General features: G+C 37.9%; 2 protein-coding genes across 2 annotated transcripts in view; one reads left to right on the forward strand and one right to left on the reverse strand.

The window, feature by feature from the left end:
• The window catches only part of cdh23 (cadherin-related 23), a gene marked incomplete at its 5' end in the record, with an annotated part of 91,874 nt that overhangs the window by 46,806 nt on the left and 22,063 nt on the right, over nt 1-23,005 (reverse strand). The window contains 12 exons of the mRNA XM_084392210.1: nt 185-330; nt 1,168-1,228; nt 8,886-9,034; nt 10,088-10,201; nt 11,844-11,996; nt 12,097-12,316; nt 13,844-13,989; nt 14,876-15,065; nt 19,659-19,766; nt 19,993-20,105; nt 20,367-20,483; nt 21,472-21,544. Coding sequence (XP_084248336.1) covers nt 185-330; nt 1,168-1,228; nt 8,886-9,034; nt 10,088-10,201; nt 11,844-11,996; nt 12,097-12,316; nt 13,844-13,989; nt 14,876-15,065; nt 19,659-19,766; nt 19,993-20,105; nt 20,367-20,483; nt 21,472-21,544 — 1,590 coding nt within the window. The remainder of the gene's footprint in view (nt 1-184; nt 331-1,167; nt 1,229-8,885; nt 9,035-10,087; nt 10,202-11,843; nt 11,997-12,096; nt 12,317-13,843; nt 13,990-14,875; nt 15,066-19,658; nt 19,767-19,992; nt 20,106-20,366; nt 20,484-21,471; nt 21,545-23,005) is intronic.
• Nucleotides 2,921-7,466, forward strand: LOC311280233 (uncharacterized protein). The gene is made up of 2 exons (XM_084392209.1): nt 2,921-3,156; nt 6,666-7,466. Exon 2 carries the CDS (start codon nt 6,679-6,681, stop codon nt 7,117-7,119), a length of 441 nt encoding a protein of 146 aa, XP_084248335.1. The 5' UTR covers nt 2,921-3,156; nt 6,666-6,678; the 3' UTR covers nt 7,120-7,466.

Consider the following 23,005-nt stretch of genomic DNA (forward strand, 5'->3'; position numbering starts at 1 on the left):
TTTTTATACTGTGGAAACTGTATATTCTATCCCCTAACACTACCCCTAAACACAATCCACACAGAAAACTTTCTGCATTTTTACATTGTCAAAAAACATAATTCAGTATGATTTATAAGCTGTTTTCCTCATGGGGACGAAACAAAGTAGGTTTTACCAGGATCACACACACACACAAACACACCCTGACAGAGCTGCGCATGCTGCCCTGGTCACTGTTGTAGGCCTCCACCTCCAGCACATGAGAGCTGCGCGTCTCTCGGTCCAGAGCCACAGTTCCTCTGCTGATGAGTCCAGACAGACTGTCCATGCTAAACTGACCGTTGTTTCCTATGGAGAGCAGACATCACACACACATGAGCCACACTGCCGAGCTCTGACACAGTACTTCACGTGAAGCCCGAGGTTGGAAACAATAAAGATAATTAATGTTATGTCATGACAACTCTCTGAGAGTTTGGCATGGTAATGAGTATGAGAATGTTAATGTGTTTGGTCTTGGCGGAATAGATCTGCTACACTGCTGTTGTTGCTGCAGAGAAAGTACGGGACTCGCCACTGACAATACACACGACATTCTGCAGTGAGCAAGTAAGACATGATGCTGTTGTAAAAGCATTCATGAATTACCCCATAGCAGATCTATACAGGTGGAGCTGGGGAAGGTGGAGGGTTTCTGAAAGTGTGCTGCAAACAACAGGCAAGCTCACTGGCTACCAATCAGCTGTGCCCAATCAGCTGTGCCCTATATATTCATTCAAATTCTATAAAGAATGATGTCATTGCAAGCAGATTGGGTTAAGGACTTATGAGCCTGCGCCTTCTAGAGCTTCATGACAGAACTTTGTATTTCCTGGCAGGGTTCGTCTCTATTTGTCCAAACATGTAAAGTATGGTCATATTTAACCACAAAAAATCTAGGAGCAAGAAATAATAAAATACATTTTCTAAAATAAAATAAAATCAGTTTTTATATCGATTAACACTGCTTGTGGCAATGTTTACAGTATGCCATAGATGAGATGTTGTCCAAAGGCATTCTGAAAATACTCAAAATATTCCTATAAAAAGATTTTCTTACTTATATATTTATATATTGCAATAATGTTGGATAGTTGGTATAGTACATAGTGGGAGCGCATCTGATCAAGGCATTGGAATAGTTACCGGAGAGAATCCTGTACAGAACTTTTCCATTCTCCCCCTGATCTGCATCTGTGGCCTGAACCTGCAGACAGACACAAACACATGTAACCACAAAACATACACACACATGTACTCCTAAAAGAATGAGACCGAAAGTATCACTTCACACCCACAAACACCTAACCATTATATATGTATTGCAAAAACATGTGTTCAAACTCTCAAACAGACCACAACTGGACTCCTCCTTTCCACCGTCTCAAGTTACGTGTGCATTTCTTCATTATTAGCAGCACCAAATAAAATACAATCTCTCTGTTTGAACGGCCTGGGCCAGACATCGGCTCAACTGATTTGGGGCGGGGCTATCTGTGTAATGATGACTAAAGAGTGCAAACAGTGCCCGCCCCTTTTTTCAACGGCGCTGGTTCTGGAAGTACTTTTTTTTATTCATTTATTTTAAAATAGTCATCGTAAAGAGTTATAAGTCATGAACCAAGCCAATCAGCTACGAGGTGAATCACAACACTACAACCTTTGATTTGAAGCAAAAAAGTTTTTGAAAATATCAGACAAAAAGACAAAGGTACAAGACTGTGTACTTAACCGCTTTAGTGAGGGAAAGAACTACAATCCCACGAAGCATCGCGAACAGCATAATCAAATTAAAAGCGATGGAGAAATATAAAACTACTCATTTACAAATGTTGATTATATGTATAAAAAGATATGTTTATTATTATAAGTTTATTGCAAAATATGCACATACAAACATTTCAGTATTTTGAGAGCATAGGGAGATCAACTCGATTACGTCATTCGCAGTGCTTCATGGGAGTGGGCGGGGCTAAAGAGCTAGTGTGTTGCTTTTTTCGGCTCTGATTGGTAGAATTTGTACAGCGCATGGGCAATGAAGTTTTTACCCAAAATTCCATGATTATTTAAAAAATAATGTGGGCTGGCGCAAATCCCATGGATTAACAACCTCATAGCTCACAGTAGGTCTGTCTTTAAGGGTTTTTAAGTTATTGTTCAAAATCAATTTCCTTATGGAGAAAACGAAACCTTTTTACTTCCCGGAACCCGACTCTAGCACTCTATTAAAAGACTGTTTAAACCTAAAACTCCTTAACTGCAGTACAACACAGCCTGAAATTGCTGAATGCAACAGTAATATGATAAAAAACACTAATATTCAATAAAATAAATTTATAAATAAAAATAATTGGAATAAATAATTCTAGTAAGTACGTAATATAAATAGTTCATTATAGCCCAACCGCTGACTGTTTATGGTTGCTAAGCAATGTCACGTTAATATAGAATGTTCTTACGAGTTCAGATATGGCTCGTCGTGTTTGGTGCCACTAGTGGAACAGAAGTGAGACAGTTCACCTTTAAATAGTTGTCATGGTAGTAACTTATAGGGGCTTGAAAGCACACATACAAATTCAATGATCATTTAAATCATGGAAACACGGATCAGCAATTGTTCCTAAATACATCTACACACATAAATTCATCATATTAAACAGTAAAACCATTTAGCACACACTGAATACATCCATATATTAGTCAAATCCTCCTGACAGCGAGGAGGACGGCCCCTCCTTCAGACTCATTAGCTTTATAAAAAGATGTGGAGAGTTGAATAAAGAGGTAGGGGATGAGGTGGAGGATGGGGAGAGAAAGAAAGAAGGGGTCTAGGGGGGTCTCTTGGAGAGAGATGAATAGAACAGGCAGACCGGACCATACCATCACATGGGGGGGGGGTTAAATCTTGAGATTGAAAGTTTGGCTCAGAATGGGTGTTTAGCTCATGAAACACTGCTATGGTCAAAAAAGAAGGAGAGGTTGATTTAGAGTCTCTCTGAATGGATATTAGCTGTTCTTTCTGAACACGTTCTGATCCCCATCTTCCAGCTGTCTCATCTCCAACGCTCTTGGTGACAAAGTGATTTGAAACAAGAGGAACTTTGGAGGACTCGCTAATCGCGTCCAACGCTAAAGGTAAAGTTGAACCACAAAGAATAAACTGAAAAATAAATGTTATTCATTGGACCCCTGTTGAAAACACCAGGATAAGTTTTGTTTTGAATGCTGGTTTCCCTACCGGGATATTTCATTTTTGTTCTGCTGAGCAACATGGCTATGCTGGTCCACCAGCACCAAACCCACACTAACCAGCATAGACCAGCATGGACATTCATTCAGCAGGGCCGAATCCATTTTATTTTTTGCCATGATGTCAGCCATAAAGTATACGGGACAACATAAGCCACGTTTGCATTATTGTATTTTACTAATTCGTGCACATGCTTTGCCTGAAATCACTGACTCATTAACTATTCACAACAAATACCACAAAGGTTACTATAAAGGGAAACACATTGTGTACACTACCAATTAAGAAATTTGTACTTTTATTTAGTAAGGATGCATTCAATTGATCAAAAGTGTCACTAAAGACTTAAAAAAAAATATGTTTCAAATAAATGCTGTTCTTTTGAACTTTTCACTAAAAAACTGTTTTAAACAATGATAATAATAAGAAATGAGTCTTGGGCAGCAAATCAGCTTATTAGAATGATTTCTGAAGGATCATGTGACACGGAAGACTGGAGTAATGATGCTGCAAATTCACAGAAATACCATGAATGACATTGTAAAATATATTCAAACAGAAAACAGTTATTTTGAATTGTAATATTTCACAATATTACTGTTTTCAGACAGCATTTAAAAATATAAAAAAACGTAAAACTTATGAACGATAGTCTAACAATCAAAACAAGAGACAAAACCTACTTCATATCTTACTGTTCTTACTGAAAAGTACTTCACAAATAAATACACTTTAAATTAGAAATTAGAGTTGTATTAGATTATATATATTATTATTATTATTTTTTTTTTTTTTGTTTGTTTGGTGCAAATCGTGTTTTTTCCCACCAAAGACTAGTGCACCAAGAAAAAGAAGAAGCATAAAAGCGATTCTAGCTGCACATTAAGCAAAGCAAAAATGTGATGATGTGTGCGTAAATGCATTTCAGCAGATTCGTACCGCGGTAACTAATGAAGCGTTTCACCAACAATAGTTCTCGTCTGAATGGCCTTTTCAGACTGTTTGTGGCATTTAAGATGAAGAATAATTTCATGTCTCAATGTGTTTTCATCAAAGCGATAAGTCACACTCTGTGTGCTTAGAATTGAACATGCTGACATTTAGGAGCAGATAGGTAGAGTAATTGGTGACTTGGGTGCTACGCTGTGTTTGTGTGTGTTTCAGATGGATTGAGAGTTATTTTAACAGACCCAATTTAGCTTGCAAAAAACCCCAAAAGAAAACCAACTAGCCACATTTCTCATCTGACTGCTCACTTAATGGGGCACCGACATTTTTAATGTCAAATACCATTTCAAATGTGTGTTTATGGGAGTGATGTAGGCCAGAAAGTACATGAACAGACGTGTATGCTTAGCAAACGCATTCACCTTGTATGTAAATGAACGTGTTATTGAGGTAATGTGATGGTGATCACATTACGGTGACAGTGTTTAAATTCAACTAACTTGCATACACTGCAAAAAATAACTTAGTGTTTAATTTTCTTTTCATTAAAATAAAATAAAAATAAATTACATTTACTTTAGAAGCAATGCTGTATATGATATAAAAAATATTGTGGTGTTAGGTGTATTCTGTCTGTTAAAAACTGAAAAATACAGAATGTTGAATGTTGCAAAAAAAAAACACATAATTATGATCATATCATTTTTACAGTGCACTGAAAACAAGTCGATATCTTATGCAGTGCTGCTCCTCAAGTGAATTTATCTTGTTTTAAGGATTTTTTGATATTTGACTTGTCCGAGATTTGACTTAAAGTAGTCTTTAACAATGGCTAAAAATACATATATCCAAATGCAAAACCTAATACAAGTAAATTATGCCTGAAAACAATGTTTCCAGCAACTAGAGAATACACAGCCATGTTCATATATAGGGGCAGGGCTGTACAGCCATCTAGTGGTTAGGCTACACCATGGTATTACAGATAATAAATGGTGCATAATTGAGTAGTAAATATTTATATGGTACTTATACAGTAAGTATTTATTTTTGTTTTCCCTGGTCACTCCTTACTGGTTCTTGGTCCCCTCTGTGCCACCCCAGCAGAGATTGAATCACTTCACCTGAACGGCCATTATTAGTGATACAACATTTGGGTCATGCGCATGTGTTTGTATTGGGTGTGTTTGTGTGTTTTCTTTGGCTCAAGAAATCCCTGAGCATAGGGAGCCTGTGTAGACCTTAATCTGCCCCTGCTGGGTGGGTGGGTGTGTGTGTGTGTGTGTGTGTGTGTGTGTGTGTGGGTGTGTGTGTGATTTTATGAGTAAGAGACTCTTGCTAATCTGTAATCGATATAGTGCAATATAAATCTACTATACTTTGACCTTTCTTGACATTTCTTTACAGAAATCGCTCAGTCATTTTGCTAGTCTTGCAGAGAAGCACCGTGAGCTGCGTGTGTAGAGATGCTAGATGGTGATGACGATAATATGTGTGAACTGTAGGTGTTTAGTCCCGCTACCACAAACCACACTTGTGTTTACCTACAGGAAAATGTGCTAAGATGTTGCGCTTTCATTGCTCATTTGAGTATTACCTCAGATGTTTCGAATAAAAATCATTCGGAGAAGAATTTTTTGTTTTAGCCTGTTTTATAGTATATATTCATATTTAGTTTTTTTTACATTTAAGTCATTTTGTTGTGTAATTTTTATTCGTTTTTGTTTTTATAAATTATTTTTATTTAGCTTTAATTTACTTTTATTTCAGTTTTAGTATTCAGTTTTTTTTTTCCAAAATTTAAGTTTTTGATTTCAGCTTTACTTCAATTAGCGAAAACAGTTACGTTTTTGTTAACAATAACGACACTGCTTAAGATAAATAAATTAGACACAAATGAGACAAATGGTGACATTATAATTACAGAGCTTATGAAATGAGATCATGAGTTTCATAAGAAATCTCAGACTTTTCATTGCAGATTAGCTTGGCAAATCTGAGCACAGCGTGAGACAGTGTTGTAATCTTCTCCAAAACTTACATGTGAGACTTAGTAGGGTCTTTAAAAAAAAAAAAAAACTGTGAGAATGAAACTGGAATAGTGTAATGATTTGCTTTGACCCATACAACCTCAAAGCACTTGTTTTCACACAGTTGTTGTGTAGATGTTTTAGGCCTTAGGTTTAAAGTGTCAAAACTGCTTGCCGTATCATTGCTGCTTAAAACAAATAATTAAGATATTAAAAAGATTCTTTCTTCTCAAGCGTACACACACGCACACACACCTGTTAACCACATCCTGGAATCTTGCATGCGTCTCGTACAAGCACGTATTCACACATTTGCACAAGCCTGAACCCAGAGTGTCACAAAAACACCTACATCTTCACTATAAACGCACTCCACTTGACCCAGATTTAACTCTCTAACCCGTGCTTCTCTACAGATCCAGGAACGAAATGGACGCTCCCTTCAATCTGACCCTCTCCAATCTCTCACTTCCCGTCTCCCCAACATCTCCACCTCTGGATCTTCAACAGCCCCTCCTGACCATCATCATCATCGCGTGTCTCTTCGTTGTGTTCGGGGGCTGTGTGATTGTTCTGGCGATGAGCTGCTCGACGGGGGGGTCTTGGGGTGTGGATGGGGACTGTGGCCCGGTGGACGGTCTCTCGGGGGGTCAGACTCCGTCCAGCGAGCCCCAGCTGAAGCTCTGGAAGCGCTTGGGCTCTATGAGGCAGTCGTTCTCCTCCACGCCGGCGTTCAGAAGACCCGTTCAGCCATACGTCACCCAGAGCCGGAAACAATCAGGGTCAATGCAGCCCGCAGAGTCCAAGACAAATGACACCTACACATACATTACTATACCATCTCTGCTGCAGTATGCCACCGAGATTTGAGCTCTGTTGCAAAACCTAGTGAGTCACCTTGCGGTTTCCTGCCTACATAGGTAGCTGCCTTTTAAGTGACTGATTCAAAGTGCACTTCATAGGGAGAAACTCCAGCTACAGGAAACTAGACTGTAGATTCCAAAAATGTTTGCTAAGCATAAAAATGCATAACATACAATATTAGATACAATTAGTTTTATTTAGATTTAATTGATTGTATCGAAACTTTCAGGAACTGAAAGAAATGTATGTTTAGAATTGACATTTCTATTAACTTGTCTGCTCAATGCAATGCATTCTGGGATTACCTTTTCCTTTGAGGGATGCATATGATGTTGCCACGGTTATAATTATTAACAAACTAAAACTAAAAGTATTTAAAACATTTTTGTTCATTGAAATAAATCTGAAATGAAAGATAAATATTAGATGAAAAATTAAAACAAATTTGACTAAATAAAAACTAAAATTGAACTAAAACTAATATATACAGTATATATATTCAGTTTTAATTTTAGTTTTAGTACTTATTTATTTCCATTTATTTTTATTTTGATGCTGCTTCAGAATTTGAAACAGCCAGTATCCATGTTGTTTACATCTGGTCCATGTGTAATAATAATGCTCTCCATGTGTATTAAAACTTTTTTCGAACTCTATTTGCATCTGAAGTGTTGCCTATGATCCCTTAAAATGCTGTCTAAGTAGTCAGCTCACTAGGTTTTGGAAAAGAGCTATAGATACAGTACTTACCTCTATATACACAATCAGTGTTTTAATGCAAACATGAGAGCAGACCCTGTAATAATCGGCTATCAGTACTGAAAGAGATCAGGCTGTGTACAGGAAGACAACTCATTTCATTCACCATTAGCTTCAATCGAAACCAGATGTGACTCAACAATCCAACCAGTGGCAGCAACTTTATGAACAGCTGGACATCGCCAACATCACATCCTCTAAAAGACCTGACTTTCAACTCTCGGAGTAATGGTGGCCATTTTGACAGGGCATTAATAACAGAACTATTTATTTGGAGGAAATTCACATTAATTTGCATCTATGTTTATGTGTACAGTGGCCCCGAGAATATTTGTATACTTGCGTCACCAAACAGCGAAACAGCGAAAACAGCGAACCAAGTGGCATTTGTAGAACTTGTGCTAATTTTAAACTACTGAATAGTATAGGACTATAATATCTCGTTTTATCATTTAAAACATCTTTTTGTGAAATATTTTGCTTTAAAAGTAAGCAAGTGTGTTTGTGCTATTTTTAAATCTTATTGTCACTTGGTTTATGGTTTTGATACATGTTTAAGTGTGCTTTAGGTGTCCAAATTATAGGATTTGTGTCTTGCAAACTCAAACAAGATTGGCATATTAAAAAATATTTCCCAAACAAAGCTTTAATAACAGCTGAATTCATCTTTTTTTTTTTCTTTGAAAACAAAAAAACATTTATTTAGTCAACAGAGTTTTAGAACTTTTGAAGAACCGTCATGGTTACCCTATTGTGGCAATTGTTGCCAGTCTAGAAAAGGTTACCAGCACACTGGAACATGACATCACAGAAAACAACTGGCATGACATGATACTGCTGCCATGGTTACAGACAAACAAAAACACAATGTACAGTAACAAACTTACAACCTCATGCGCTACTTCATAATACCACTATTGAAAAAAAATTTTGTTGTTGTTCTTTTTTTTTATTTATATTCATGTGCATAGTTTTCATATAGAACAGTGAATTGTGAATATGTGCATGTGTACCTGTAATATACTAGTTCCTCTTGATATGTTCTCCAGGACGCTGGTCTCATAGCTGTTCTGGAGGAATATAGGCCTGTTGTCATTGACGTCCAGCACCTCCACATATACTGTAGCTGTGCCTGTTCTCCGTCCTCCCGCTGGACCATTATCTACAGGAAAACCATCAACAGTCTGGACAATACGGCTAGGAAATGCCACTCTCAGTACAAATAAAATACAGCACAAGTTCAAGGTTGACCGATTTCTCTGACATTTCCAGTCATTTAGGATTACTGGATAAGGATTTTTACAAAGACTGAACTTAAGAAGAGTTGGAACTTGAAACAAAGCATACTTAAAATAATAATATTTGATAGATTCTAATTTATATTATATGCATTCTAATTTACATTATAGCTAATAGTTCCAGGTTTTCCATGACCATGGGAACACTGATAGCAACATCAAAAATGCACAATAAAGCCCTTATGACTAATATCTTCACTGGTGTTGCATGGTAATACTAGTCATTTTTAAATAACAATAGTTGTGCCAAGCAACAGAAACATGACTGTGCTAAAAACAAAACACCCTTGACAGTTTTTGCCTACCACATTTACTTGTATTGGTGTAAAATGTGTTGCAAAAATATGACATATTTATATATTATATCATTATATATATATATACTGTATATTTACATTTACATGTATTCATTTAGCACTTATATACAACACTTATATATATATACTTATATATATATACTTATGCAATTCTGACTTTATAACTATCAATTATATTATTATACTGTATATATAGATAGATAGATAGATATAGATATAAATATTATTATTATGAAAAATATTCTTTAACGTAATTGCGAGTTATAAAGTCAGAATTCTTGTGTGTATGTATATATATATATTTTCTTGTATGTAAAATGACTTACAAGAGTGTTTTTATTAAAGTACAATAAGTACTTAAGTTTAGATAAGTACAATGATGAACTGCTCAGTATGGAAAAAAAGTGAGCAGTGTGAGCAGAAGCTCATCAAACTGGAATTAGAACAGCTGGCGTATTTCTGAAAGCTGCACAGCTCAAACAGGAAACCACAACACTTCTTTCAATTCAATGTCATTTATACAGGAAACTGCAAAAGATCATACCACATATGCATGCACACATGCATAACCAGTTGTTTTAACACCTTTATGAAACTCACCAATCGCTTCAATCACAAGGCTGTACGAGCCCTGAGTCTCCCGATCCAGACCCACCACGGTTCGTACCACACCGGTCCGAAAGCCCACGCTAAACTTTCCATCTTGGTTCCCTCCTATTGGGACACATAAACAAAGGCTGAGAAATCACAAATCACGGCTCTTTACCAAACCCTAGTGTGCTTGACTGATTTTGAATGTGCTACCTGTGTTGTCACACTAATACACAACTGATTTCAATGGAGTTTGAGATTAGCATGTTGTTACATATTGGTACATATTTGACATTGTTGCAGCACCTCTCTGTCAGTAACACTCTGTTCAGTTCCTGTCTCTATGAAGCCCCTCCTTCCGAAAAGCACAATGTGCTCTGATTTGACCAGTGTGTTGTGATTGGTCAACCGCTTCGAGTGTGTTTAGGAAATGACACACCGCTTACCATAACCGCAAGTTTTTAACACACTACAAACGCAACTCAACCAGGCCCCGCCCCTTTATTTTGCATATGCCTTGGGCAGGGATTATTTAAAGCTGCAGTCCGCAGTTTTTCCTCTTTGTCGCCATCTCTGTTCGAAATCTGCAATTGCAATTATTTGTGGAATTATTACCTTTACGTGCGTTGTGCCTTGGCACGGCACAGCGCGGATGAATCCAATGTTTTGAGGAGAATGTGCGGCTGTCAATCAACGCGCTGGTGGTCTGGATACTGTCATTCGGAATCACAGATTCTACTTTTTGGAAGTATGACCAACATAAGAATTTTCACCGGAAAATGTCATCTGAACAAGCAACATCCACTTTTGTTCTGACCAACTAAGGGGAAAAAAGCATTGCAGTAAATCGCGCCGATTAAATCTAACGATCGCTTATCATATCACGTCAAACCGTGCAAATTATACTTTGTTCTCAAATTGTTAATGTTAACAACATCAGCATTGCGTGACTCGCATGGGCCGATTGCAGTCTCTTTGTTTCTCCGAAGTTCGAAGTCTTTCGCGTTTTACAACGGGTGAATCTCCATTTGTCACTGGTGATTGTCGTTTGAACCTTTCTGGATCCGCCATCATATTGATAAGTTTAATTATATCAAGTGCTGTGAGAAAGGCTATAAATCTCCACCTCCAACATCCTCACACTCATAGTCTACTAGCCGAGACACCTTCTTTATGTGTACAGATGTGACGTAATGACGCAAAGACATGCTCGAATTTCCCGCGGAAATCCACCAGTAGCTTACCGTTTTGAATCGAACTAAGGGAAGCAAATAGTTTTGAACACTGGCTGGTTATGTACTTGCTCAAAAAGTTATTTTGGATCATTTTTAACCCACGACGGACTGCAGCTTTAAATTAGGAATAGTGTGGCGTGTTTGTTCCGAGAATAAAACTCAAGACTACAATGGAGGTGTTTCAGGGAGTTCAGAAACTGTTCAGAAACTTTGTGCTTTTGAACTTTGCAGACCTTTTTCATGCTCAACCAGCAAAATTACAAACTAAAGAAAGTTATCACTTTTCACTTTTCACAACTGAATGAGCTTCATCCGTCTTCTTGTAACTGAGCACAATGCTGTGCTCAATACGTTGGCCTAGGGTATATTTAGAAACCGGAATGCTGTGTTGTTAAGGCTATGATGCCTTAGCTTCACATTTGCTGAAAGCGAGTCACTGTGGGTCACAGACCCAGCCAAAATCCCACAGTGTTGCTCCGTCAGCACAAACTCATTCGCACCCTCTGATCTGTGACCTTCTGCACTCTGACCTGTGATAAAATAGCTGAGCTCTGCGTTAAGACCCGTGTCATTGTCTGTGCACGTCAGTCTGACCAGCACATAATCACGGGGCACGCTCTCATCCAACGATACGTTATAAACGCTGGGAAAGAAGGTTGGCGTCTCATCATTCATGTCCAAAACTGCAGAGAAAGAGAGACACACACAATAACATCATTCAGCATTTGCTCTTGAACACAAGGTATTGACAGCTGAACAGTGATTAGTCCTCCTGCTCTGTACCTGTGATAGTGAGAGTGCTGGTGGATGTTCGTGGAAACTGGCCTGCGTCATACGCAATAATTCTCAGATAATACTGGCCAATCTGCTCGCGGTCCAGAACTGCCGTGGAAACCAGGATTCCTGTGGTGATGTTGAGCCTGAAGTCCAGCCGCGGCATCCCCATCTGAAGCGCCATGGTAACCGCGCCATTGTCACCTTCATCAGGGTCCTGCACCTGCACCTGAGGGAGGAAACCAGCAGGGGGCAGAAGAGCACAGGACAGTTTTATTACAATAACTTCATTATACCTCAACATTGAATCAAAGATGACCAGAGAATTGGTACAAGATAATTCATGATAGCAACAGGCTAATTAATGCTAGCAATGTGCTAAAACATGCTAGCAACGTGCTTAAACATATTAGCAACATGTTCAATCATGTTAGGCAGCAATGTGCAAAAACATGCTAATTCATGCTAGCAACATGTTAATTCATGTTAACAATGTGTTAAAACATGCTAGCAACATGCTAATTTATGATAGCAAAGTGCAAACACATGCTGGCAGCATGATAATTCATGTTAAAAATGAGCCAAAACATACTTGCAGCATGCTAATTCATGTGTTTAGTGGTAACTAAACAGAATGTTTTTAAGTTCAGTGACAACATGTTACAATATTTACATGGTCCAATGACTGGTAGGCTATTTTTTATTATTGCTTGACCCAAATTTCACAATTTCAATTCAATTCTTGTGATTTGATTCCGATCTTGATTCAATATCGATTCATTTGGATAAATATTAGCGCAGGTACAGATACATGTTCATTTTTCTCAAGAAAAAAAATCTCACCTAATGCTGTAAACAGAAAGCTCTGTCAGCTGGAATTATTATTAAAGGTTAAAAATAAGCAAACAAATTAAATATGATGCGGTTCTTATTGTTATAACAACATATTTTAATGATATAGGCCTTAGTAAAATTGTAATATAGTGCACATATTTAGCAAAATAGGCAACTCCTCTCTATAGCTAAACTAACCAACTAGCCAACTCACGTGCTATGGTCATTAAAGGGCTTTTTTCTGAGGTAAATGTTATGTGACAGGCTATTGTTCTCCAGCTGTTTTATTGACCTCTTTCCGCGGGGGAAAAACACTGATTATGTATGAGGCATACACATTTCAGTAAGTTGTAATGTATCTTTCAACATACCTGTTCATTCGTGTTTATTTACTTCGAGTAAGAAATGATCGGTTCACGTGCCGCTTGAACTGAGGCGCTACAGCGATCTGTCACGTCACATTTACAAGCGCCAAAACAGTATTTATTGTTTGAATTTCGTAATAAAATGTACAGAATCTGACAGCTGAGAATTTGTTTCATATAAAAAGAGTAACCAGCTCTTGTCTTGTCTGTCGGTGTCAGTGTCCTCTTTGCTTAGCGATTTTTCTCTGCGTGAGAAAATGGATGTGTGGCGTGAGAGCGTGTGAAAAGTGTCAATTGTGTGAGTCTCATGCTCAATGCGTGAGAGTTGGCAGCAATTTTCCCAACGTAGTTATCAAAATGTCAAATCTGCTCATTTTCATACAGTGAAAATGCCTGGTGATTACTGTCTGTCAAATTCAGTTGCAATTATTGCTTGGTTTATTTAAAATATATATTTCAAATGAGGATATTAACCCGGGCCAGCATACTAAAATGAAATGATTGTTGAATATTTAATCAGTGAACTTTCAGTCCCTGTGGATCAATCAAATGCTAACCCTGAACACAGATGATCCAATAGGAAGCCCCTCTGGTACTTCAGCAACAAATGGGAGGTTGAGAAAGGCAGGATCGTTGTCATTGAGGTCCAGGAGGTTCACATACACCGTAGCGCTGGCTGAAGAGCGCAGTGGAGGTGTCCCACCTGAGGAGGGCAGCACAACAAAGAGAATACTCACATATGGCATCACTTATCTGAGTTTTCTGAAGTCATTAGATCCACTGAGGGGGAAGGAATTCTTTAAAGAAATATCAGTTTATATTGTCAAACACAACTAACAGAGGGAGAAAGACCAATTGTGAGGAGGCAGACAAAACAAAGGATGTGTTTGGAAAGGAGTAACACCTTACTAAGTGAATACCGCACGGTATACACTGCATTCTATTTTTATAGTAAGTGAAACAGAATTAGGCAATGATCAACATGAATACATACTTTGATATATAATATTGTGATTATAAAATACAGCACATGGATATCTTGGAGTTAATGAAATGATTTTTAAAATCTGATTTCATTCAGTTTGTGAAAGGTCAAGTTTTTGAAAGAAGTCTCTTACACTCAATTAAATCTCTTATGCATTTGACTAAACATACAGAAACAAACAGTAATATAGTCAAATATTTTTACAATTTAAAATAACTTTTTATTTAAATATATTTTAAAAATGTAATTTATTCCTGTGATGACAGAGCTGAATTTCTAGCATCATTACTCCAGGATTACATGATGAATAGAAAGTTCAAAAGAACAGCCTTTATTTGACATAGAAATCTTTTTGTAGGATTATAAATGTCTTCACTGTCAAATTTGTTTAATGCATGAATAATTCTTAAAGTATTAACTTTAGAACTGTAGTGTGTCCAAAGTTTACATACTGTGCACAACATACAAACTTTATACTGGAGATATGGGAAGACTGGTGTGTTAGCATGATTTAAAGACACTGAAGGTTGGCGACTGTAAAACTAGCTTTATTGTGGCCTCAGAGAGAGAGAGAGGCATTATGGGACAGCTGAGAGTTGCTTACGGTCGATAGCAGAGACAATGATGGTCCTCATAAGCTGTGCGGACCGGGCGTTTTGACTCTCTCTGTCCAGCACAGCTCCACTGGTGCGGATCTTCCCAGTGTTGCGGTTGATGGTGTAGAAGGGGTTCTCTGGATTTATGGAATAAACCACCGTCCCATTATCACCATAATCAGGGTCCACTGCTAATATCTGCAAAGAGAAAAATAAAAAAATGAGTCACAAAACAGAGTTCCAAGGTGCAGAAATTAAATCACACCAATCATCTCCCCACAGAATGGCATGATGGGAGATTTATGCATGGGGCATAACTGTATAAAACCCTGGCTGTTATTTTTTTTAAAAGAGCCAATCAATTATTCACAGTGCTGGTGCAGAAAGCACTGAAAATCACTTAATTGGTCATTAGAGAACAAAGGTTCTGTAAGTCTTTAATTATTAAAACAGGAAGGACCAGACGACTGTGTTCTTCATTGATTCGAGGGAGTTTAAATGGGTGATGAATGGCATGGGTCTAATGTAAACTTTATCTAATTGAATTGAACTCTGAGGGATTTTATTTTACACACATTTATTCAGGCATGTTTACAGACCATTTTAAAGTTGATGTGCGTGATTTTGCGATGTTAAAATATGTTGTCCTGCAGGGCCTTGTCCCTGTCTGTCAAGCTTCAAAAATTACAAAAAAAATATAACCATCATATATCACATATCATAAAAGTAGTCTATGTGATCTGTGTTCATAGTCTTCTGAGGTCACATGATAGCTTTGTGTGAAATTTAACTGTTATTCAACGAAAATCATCTGTTGTAAACACTATATAGTTAAAAAATGTGAGTTTTTGAAAAAATATCTGGAAAAAAAAATTGTATCACGATCCCACAAAAATATTAAACTGTTTTCAACATGATATGATAATAAGAAATGTTTTTTGAGCAGCAAATCAGCATATTAGATTGATTTCTGAAGGATCACGTGACTGAAGACTGAAGTAATGATGCTGAAAATCCAGCTTTGACATCACAGGAATAAATTACTTTTTAAAATATACTGAAATAGAAAACAGTTCATTTAAATTGTAAAATTATTTCACAATATTCATGTTTTTACTGTATTTTGGATCAAATAAATGCAGCCTTGGTGAGCATAAGAGACTTCCTTCAAAAACATGAAAAAACCTTACCAACCCCAAGCATTACTGTATGCTGCACGGAAAAGAATAACTTGGGAATTCTGTAGATCATCAGATAAAAGGAGTCTTAAATGACATGATAGTGAGTACATGATACTGATTAGATCACACAATACCACTGTTTTGACTGGTAAATAGACTGATTGTGAAAGTCTGGACCAGAGTGTGGAAGTCAAAAGCTTTAAAACATTTGGTTTTTACATCCACTGCTCTGTGATTAAAATTATCCATCCATTCCTTCCTTTGTTCTGTTTCATCTCTCTCTCCTGCACAGTGTCCAGCAGGGTAATCAAGTATGCACTTGACTCTGGGCTACATTTTAATTAGTCATCGGAACCTCCTAATGAAGCTCAGTACTGGCCTGTTAATTAAAGGACAATCAGTGGCATATTTATCCAAAGACAGAGCCACTATAAAACACCAAAACGTTTACAAGCAGAGTTAAAGGTCTTTAAAGGCCTGACCACATTTAACTTGAACACCCACATCTCAAATTCAATAGTTTTTTCCAACAGTATCAGTTCCATCAGTTCGCTTTTTCCTCAGATGCCAAGTTCACAGATATCGCCCACAGTTTAGATGGTCTGATTTATACTGCATGCAAAATGTAAAAGATCCTGCTGAAATTGTTGCACAAAATGTGTTTACAAGGCTGAAATATGTCACCAGCCACTTTATAAGGTACACCTATTCAACTGCTCATTAACGCAAATATCTATTCAGCCACTCACATGGCAGCAACTCAATGTATTTAGGCATGTAGACATAGTCAAGACGATCTGCTGAAGTTCAAACAGAGCATCAGAAAGGGGAAGAAAGATGATTCAAGTGACTGACTTGGAGCATGGCATTGTTGTTGGTGCCAAACGGGCTGGTCTGAGTATTTCAGAAACTTCTGAACTACTGGGATTTTCACGCACAACCATCTAGAGTTTAGAATGGTCCGAAAAAAGAGAAAATATGCTGTGAGCAGCAGTTCTGTGGGTGAAAATGCCTTGTTGATGTCAGGGGTCAGAGGAGAAAATCCAGACTGGTTCAGCTGATAGAAAGGCAACAGTAACTCAAATATACACTCGTTACAACCGAGGTCTGCAGAAGAGCTTCTCTGAACGCTCAACACATCAAACCTTGATACAGAAGCAGAAAACACACACAGGCTCACCAAAATTTGACAATCCCTGATCTGATGACTCTCGATTTCTGCTGCAACATTCAGATGGTAGGGTCAGAATTTGGCATAATATGAAAGTATGGACCCATCCTGCCTTGTATCAGCGGTTCAGGCTGCTGGTGTAATGGTATGGAGGATATTTTCTTGCCAGACTTGCCCCCTTTTGCCAACTGAGCATCGGTTTTAATTCCATAGCCTTCCTGAGTATCGTTGCTGAACATGTCCATCTCTTTATGACCTCAGTGTGTGCTCATCTTCTGATGGCTACTTCCAGCAGGATAACACACCATGTCACAAAGCTCAAATCATTTCAAACTGGTTTCTTTGAACTAACATGAGTTCACTATTCTCAAATGGCCTCCACAGTCACCAGATCACAGTCCAATAGAGCACCATTGGGATGTGCTGGAACGGGAGATTCGCATCATGAATGTGCAGCCACAACAGTGTGATGGTATCATGTCAATATGGACCAGAATCTCTGAGTAATGTTTCCAGAACCTTGTTGAATCCATGCCACAAATATTTAAGGCAGTTCTGAAAGCAAAAGGGGGTCCAACCTGGTACTAGCAAGGAGTACCTAATAAAGTGGCCGGTGAGTGTAAAGTAGGCGATTCTTGCCCAGAATATTCTGTAATCTGGACGAGTATTTCAAGTGCTTTTTACAATTTATGTTATTGCAAAGCAGCTTTACAGAAATAGATGCCTTAATGTCTTACAACTCCCCATTGAGAAGTCAAAGGTGACACTTCTATGGCAACAGCTCAAGGGCTGGCTTATTGAGACTGTGAAGTTTAGTGGCAGATAAATCTGAAATCATTGATACCACAGCAATGTTAATAAAGTGTGCAACAAAGTAATAGTTCACTTAAATAACGACACAGCAGTCAACACCAAAACAATAGCAGAAATCGTATCTAGTGGTCAGAATTTCAGTCCAACCAAAAGTAAAAATTTAATATTTTATATAGCTGTGCTTGTTAGATATTTGATTTACTAATAGCCTCAAACAAAAACCTTAAACATCTTTAAAAAGATCTGATGGCATGAAACTAGTAAACTTTGGCAAATCCAACTGACTTGTTCTTCTTGAAAAGTGTGTATTTTATTTGTACACTCTAAGGAAAAAAGGGTCAATGGGGTTCTATGTAGAAGCCTAGGGTTCTTGACTCGATTTTAAACACAAAACCTTTATGACAAAGAGGTTCTATATAAGGAGAAATGTCTTAAACTAATGCATAATATTTTCATGTTTAACAGGTTATTTCAATTTCTTCTAGTTATAAAGTATGTTTACGAGCTGTTTGATTCATAAAATGTAATAAAAATAAAACATGAATTAAAAGGAAATTAATTAAAACTAAATCCATAAAATGATCCCATGATGGGAACCACTAAAAGGTTCGCTGAAGGAACCCTTTCTTCAAAGAGTGTAGGTTCCAGAGCCAGACATAACAACACTAATCCAACGGGATGAGTTAGTCATGAAAACAGTTCTGTTTGGTGCCACGAGTGGCACATAAATCACACACTTCACCTTTAAATGAGCTCATTGTAGCAGTCTGGGAACCTGGTAAACAAGATGTTGCTTCCTGGTGGACTGATAACTTTGTGAACCATGACTCGTGGAAATACATTAAAGCTAATCCGTCATATTGGAGTTTTAGATGTTGGAAACCTCTAGCTAACTTATGAATGGTCCCTGGGAGTGCCTTCTGAGACTGAAAGTAGAGATGGCATGACTGACATTAACATATGAACTAATTTATTCATTCACCAAAGGAGGAAAACCCCCTCAAGATGGGACTTTCACATACTTCAAGCAATAGAATAATAGGAGCATACAGGAGCTCCATAAAATGTTCCAAGGACACCGGGGTGAGAGCCCACTTTGAATTCAGCTGCAAAACTCCAGCCGATCAAAGGCTGGGACAGAGAGGTTTTCTCCAGATGGAGAGGAGATGAAAACTTGCTCCTCTGGGTACAGGGAGGATTTGACTCAGAGAGAAACTATAAGATATTATTACTCATAAAATCAATAGCAATAACCATGTTTACCTGCTGACATTAGGATCAAACCTCTGCTTCAAAACAGGCACTGTTTCTGTATCTTGTCATTTCATCTAATCTATACAGATTGTGGGATATGATGGGATTGTAGAATGTTTGGTGTCTAACCAGACCACATCTGTCTAGTTCCTAAAGGGGAACTATACGCACCATTAAAAAAAAAATGTAATACGTAGTCTTTTGAAACCACATGATTACTTTGTGTGTGGAACAGACTGAAATGTAAGCCATTATTCACACAAAGCAGTCAAAAACTATTTCTGGGGAAATATTGCTTTAAAAATAAAAGGTCTGGACAGTTTGAGGTTGAAAGGTCAGTTCAGAGGTTAAATGTCAGATCAGCGCACTCACCGTAATGACGTCGGTATCGATGGGACTCATCTCCACAACATTTGCTTGATACGGCTCATCTCGCCACATGGGGGCGTTATCATTTATGTCCAGTATAGTGATGTTCACCTGCAGAGAAATATATGCATGCTTTAAAACACTATAAAATCACAATAATGCATGGCTTCAAGTGACTTTGCATTTAAAATATGGTGGAAACAGCTATATGAAAATAGACACCCATTTAATTATTAAGAATAGACACAGTAAACGACTCTTCTGTCAAGTAATATAAAGTAGTTTTATACAAAGGTGATGCTGTCTGTCTGAGGTAGATCAAAGAGTCAGCCGTTACCGTAGCGATGCCAATTTTCTGCTGTGGCCCCACCCCACCATCCACGGCTCTTATGATCAGAATATACTCAGACTTCATCTCTCGATCCAGAAGAGCTGTAGTGGTGATCTCTCCTACACGCACACACACACACACGTTGGGTTTCCATGTTTTAAGGGGACTTTCTATAGACATAATGATTTTTATACTGTACAAACTGTATATTCTATCCCCTTACCCTAACACTACCCCTAAACCAGCACAGAAAACTTTCTGCAAATTTACCTTTTCAAAAAACATCACTTAGTATGATTTATAAGCCTTTTTTTCCTCATGGGAACCAAAAAAGGTTAAAAGGTTAAAGGGCAGGTGTGAGCGTGTGTGACGTCGCCCACCTGAACGCGTGTTGAGTCTGAACTGTGAGCTGCCCTGCAGGGAATAGATGAGAGAGGCCTGTCCAAATTCTCGAGAGGCGTCCAGATCAGTGGCATTCACAAACAACACCGTAGCTCCTGACAGAGAGAGAGAGAGAGCGAGAGAGAGAAAGAGAGAGAGAGAGAAAACATCAAAAGTTAAAAAAAAAAGAGTCAAAAGAGAAAAGAGGAAGTAAACAAACCATCAGATAATGATTGCGTGAGACAGACAGCTGAATGAAGAGAAAAACACATAACACATAACATGACATGATAGACAGGCAAAGTGTAAGGGATGTTCTTCAGACAGGAAGTGGTTAATGTGTGCTTTGATGGAGACAGGGTTATGGATTTCAGGTTGAACAGATTTTAGTGGAGTGTGTTCAGTACCCCTTGACACACACACAAACACACATGCAGAGCAAATGTAATTTCCCTTTGATGATTGGAGGCGAGTCTATTGTGTGGAATAAAGGCATTTAGTGAATAAATGCATGAGAATTGTGAACATCTCTGTCTCTTTTCCCTCTGCAACCTACTTGCTCAATTAAAACAATCATTTAAAAAAAAAGAAAAAAAGAAAATGAATTATAAGAGCCAAGACAGAAACAAATATCTTGAAGGAGTTTTGTAATGTGACCAAAATGATGCAGCACAGAAAAAAAATGGTAGCTGAATAGACTAGATTTGCATTTCCAGTGCTTGTCATGCAGACTGGTTTCTGTCTGGTGTGCATAAGAATCAACATATAACTCTAACATTAACATAATATAACATAATCACAAGTTTAACAGGTTTAGTACAAACCTCTAACTAGATTTTCTGTGTAATATTTGAACTCTTTGGTTCTGTTTTTGGGTGGTCAGAGCTGAAACAAAACTACCATAAGCCCGTGTGTCTTGGAAACCAGCACTTATTCACACAAAACATTATATTAGCGTTGAACAGAACTAGTGCACAGCTGGCTGAGCGTTGTAAATCATCACTGACAGGAATCTAGTTACGTTGTCATGAGGTTTTGAGCACTGTACATGTGCTACATGTTGATACATTCTTCCATTTTTTGATAATATAATTATTAATGCACCTGCAACGATATTCTCCGGTATGTTGACGATATAAGACGGGAGGCTGAACTCGGGTGGGTTGTCATTCTCGTCCTGCGGAGGGAAGGAGGGAGGAAATCAGTGTTTTAGGTTTCTAAAATGTCTTTAAATATTAACTCATTAATTTTCCACAGGGAAAAAATGCTTTGGTTGTAATTAAATGTATTGATGGAGTGCTTTTAGGGTTTAATGGAAACTCACAGGCTGTGGCAATGGGGAATTATTCAATATTAGACACATACACTGTTTTACCACTTCAGTTCAGCTCAACGCAGTAACACACACACACACACACACACACACACACACACACACTGGCATGGATGTCAAACCCCTGCTGTTTTTCAGATGAATTGTGTCTAATCAGAATTATAATAAAAGAGCAGAGAAATGTCAGAGAGAAATGATCTGTGGATTAACCATCCTAGTCAATGAACCTAAGAGGAAACCAATGAATTCAGAACGAACACAATCACGCAACACCAAACTGTGTCTGTTTGTGTGTGAGGAATTTAAATCTGAAATGACGGTTCAGTAATCTTCGCTTTCACTAGATTCTAGGATAAAGATAAAGTATTATTCTGGGTTACAAGTTAAGCTCAATCGCAGCACTTGTGGCGTAACATTCATTTTCCTTTTTCTGTTAATATATAAAAATTCTGGATTGGCTCTTTGGCTGTTTACACCTGGTATTAAGATGCGTTTTGGTCGATCGGATCACAAGTGGACGGCGCTAAATACAGGTGTAAACGGGGGCTGAAACGTTGTGAGCTTCTCTTCTTTCAACCACTTCCATAGGTAGTCGAAAACACATTCGACTGGATTGCTTTCGCGGTGTAGACGCTCATGCGGTCGAATGTGTTTAAACAGCTGCAAAAGACCGTCTACTATCTACCAACTGACTTAACGCATTAACATAATGGGAAGCGCACTGGCAAGATGGGATTTAAACTTTGTCAGCTGGAGACCCAAGTTTGGTTTGAAGACGAAAAACGTACCAAGTACAATGTTCTCTCACCATTCCTGATTTCTAACACACACTCACAGCGTTCGGCAGGTCTTGCGTCTGTCAGAGCAGAAACTAAAACGTGTGTTTTCCTATCGTCAATAGGCGTGTTCATATGTTAATTGCACAAGCTTATTTTGTCCATTAGATTGAACGAAACAACAAAACAAAACATTTACCCCCCACAGACCCTCCCCTTGAAGAAATCAGGCAATAAACAAGTCGAAGTTATTTTTTGAGGCTTAACTTTGAACCCAGAGTATTCCTTTAAATTAAAAGACAGCTCTACTGCACAACAAATTAAAGAGTTCATCTGTCCTGCTGTAATTTTTGTAACAAACTACTGTTGAAAAGTTTGGGGTCAGTAAGATTTTTTTTTTTTCTTATATTTTTTAATGTAGTCTCTAATGCTCTCCCAGACTGTAACTATTTGATGAAAAATGAAGTAAAAGCAGTAATGTTGGGAAATATTATTGCTATTTAAAATAATTGTTTATTTTAATCTATTT

The sequence above is a fragment of the Rutilus rutilus genome (assembly GCF_951802725.1).
Source record: "Rutilus rutilus genome assembly, chromosome: 20".
NCBI lineage: Eukaryota > Metazoa > Chordata > Actinopteri > Cypriniformes > Leuciscidae > Rutilus > Rutilus rutilus.

What these genes read in the sequence shown, in the direction of transcription:
- LOC311280233 (XM_084392209.1), top strand. Translation starts at nt 6,679, where the DNA reads ATGGACGCTCCCTTCAATCTGACCCTCTCCAATCTCTCACTTCCCGTC.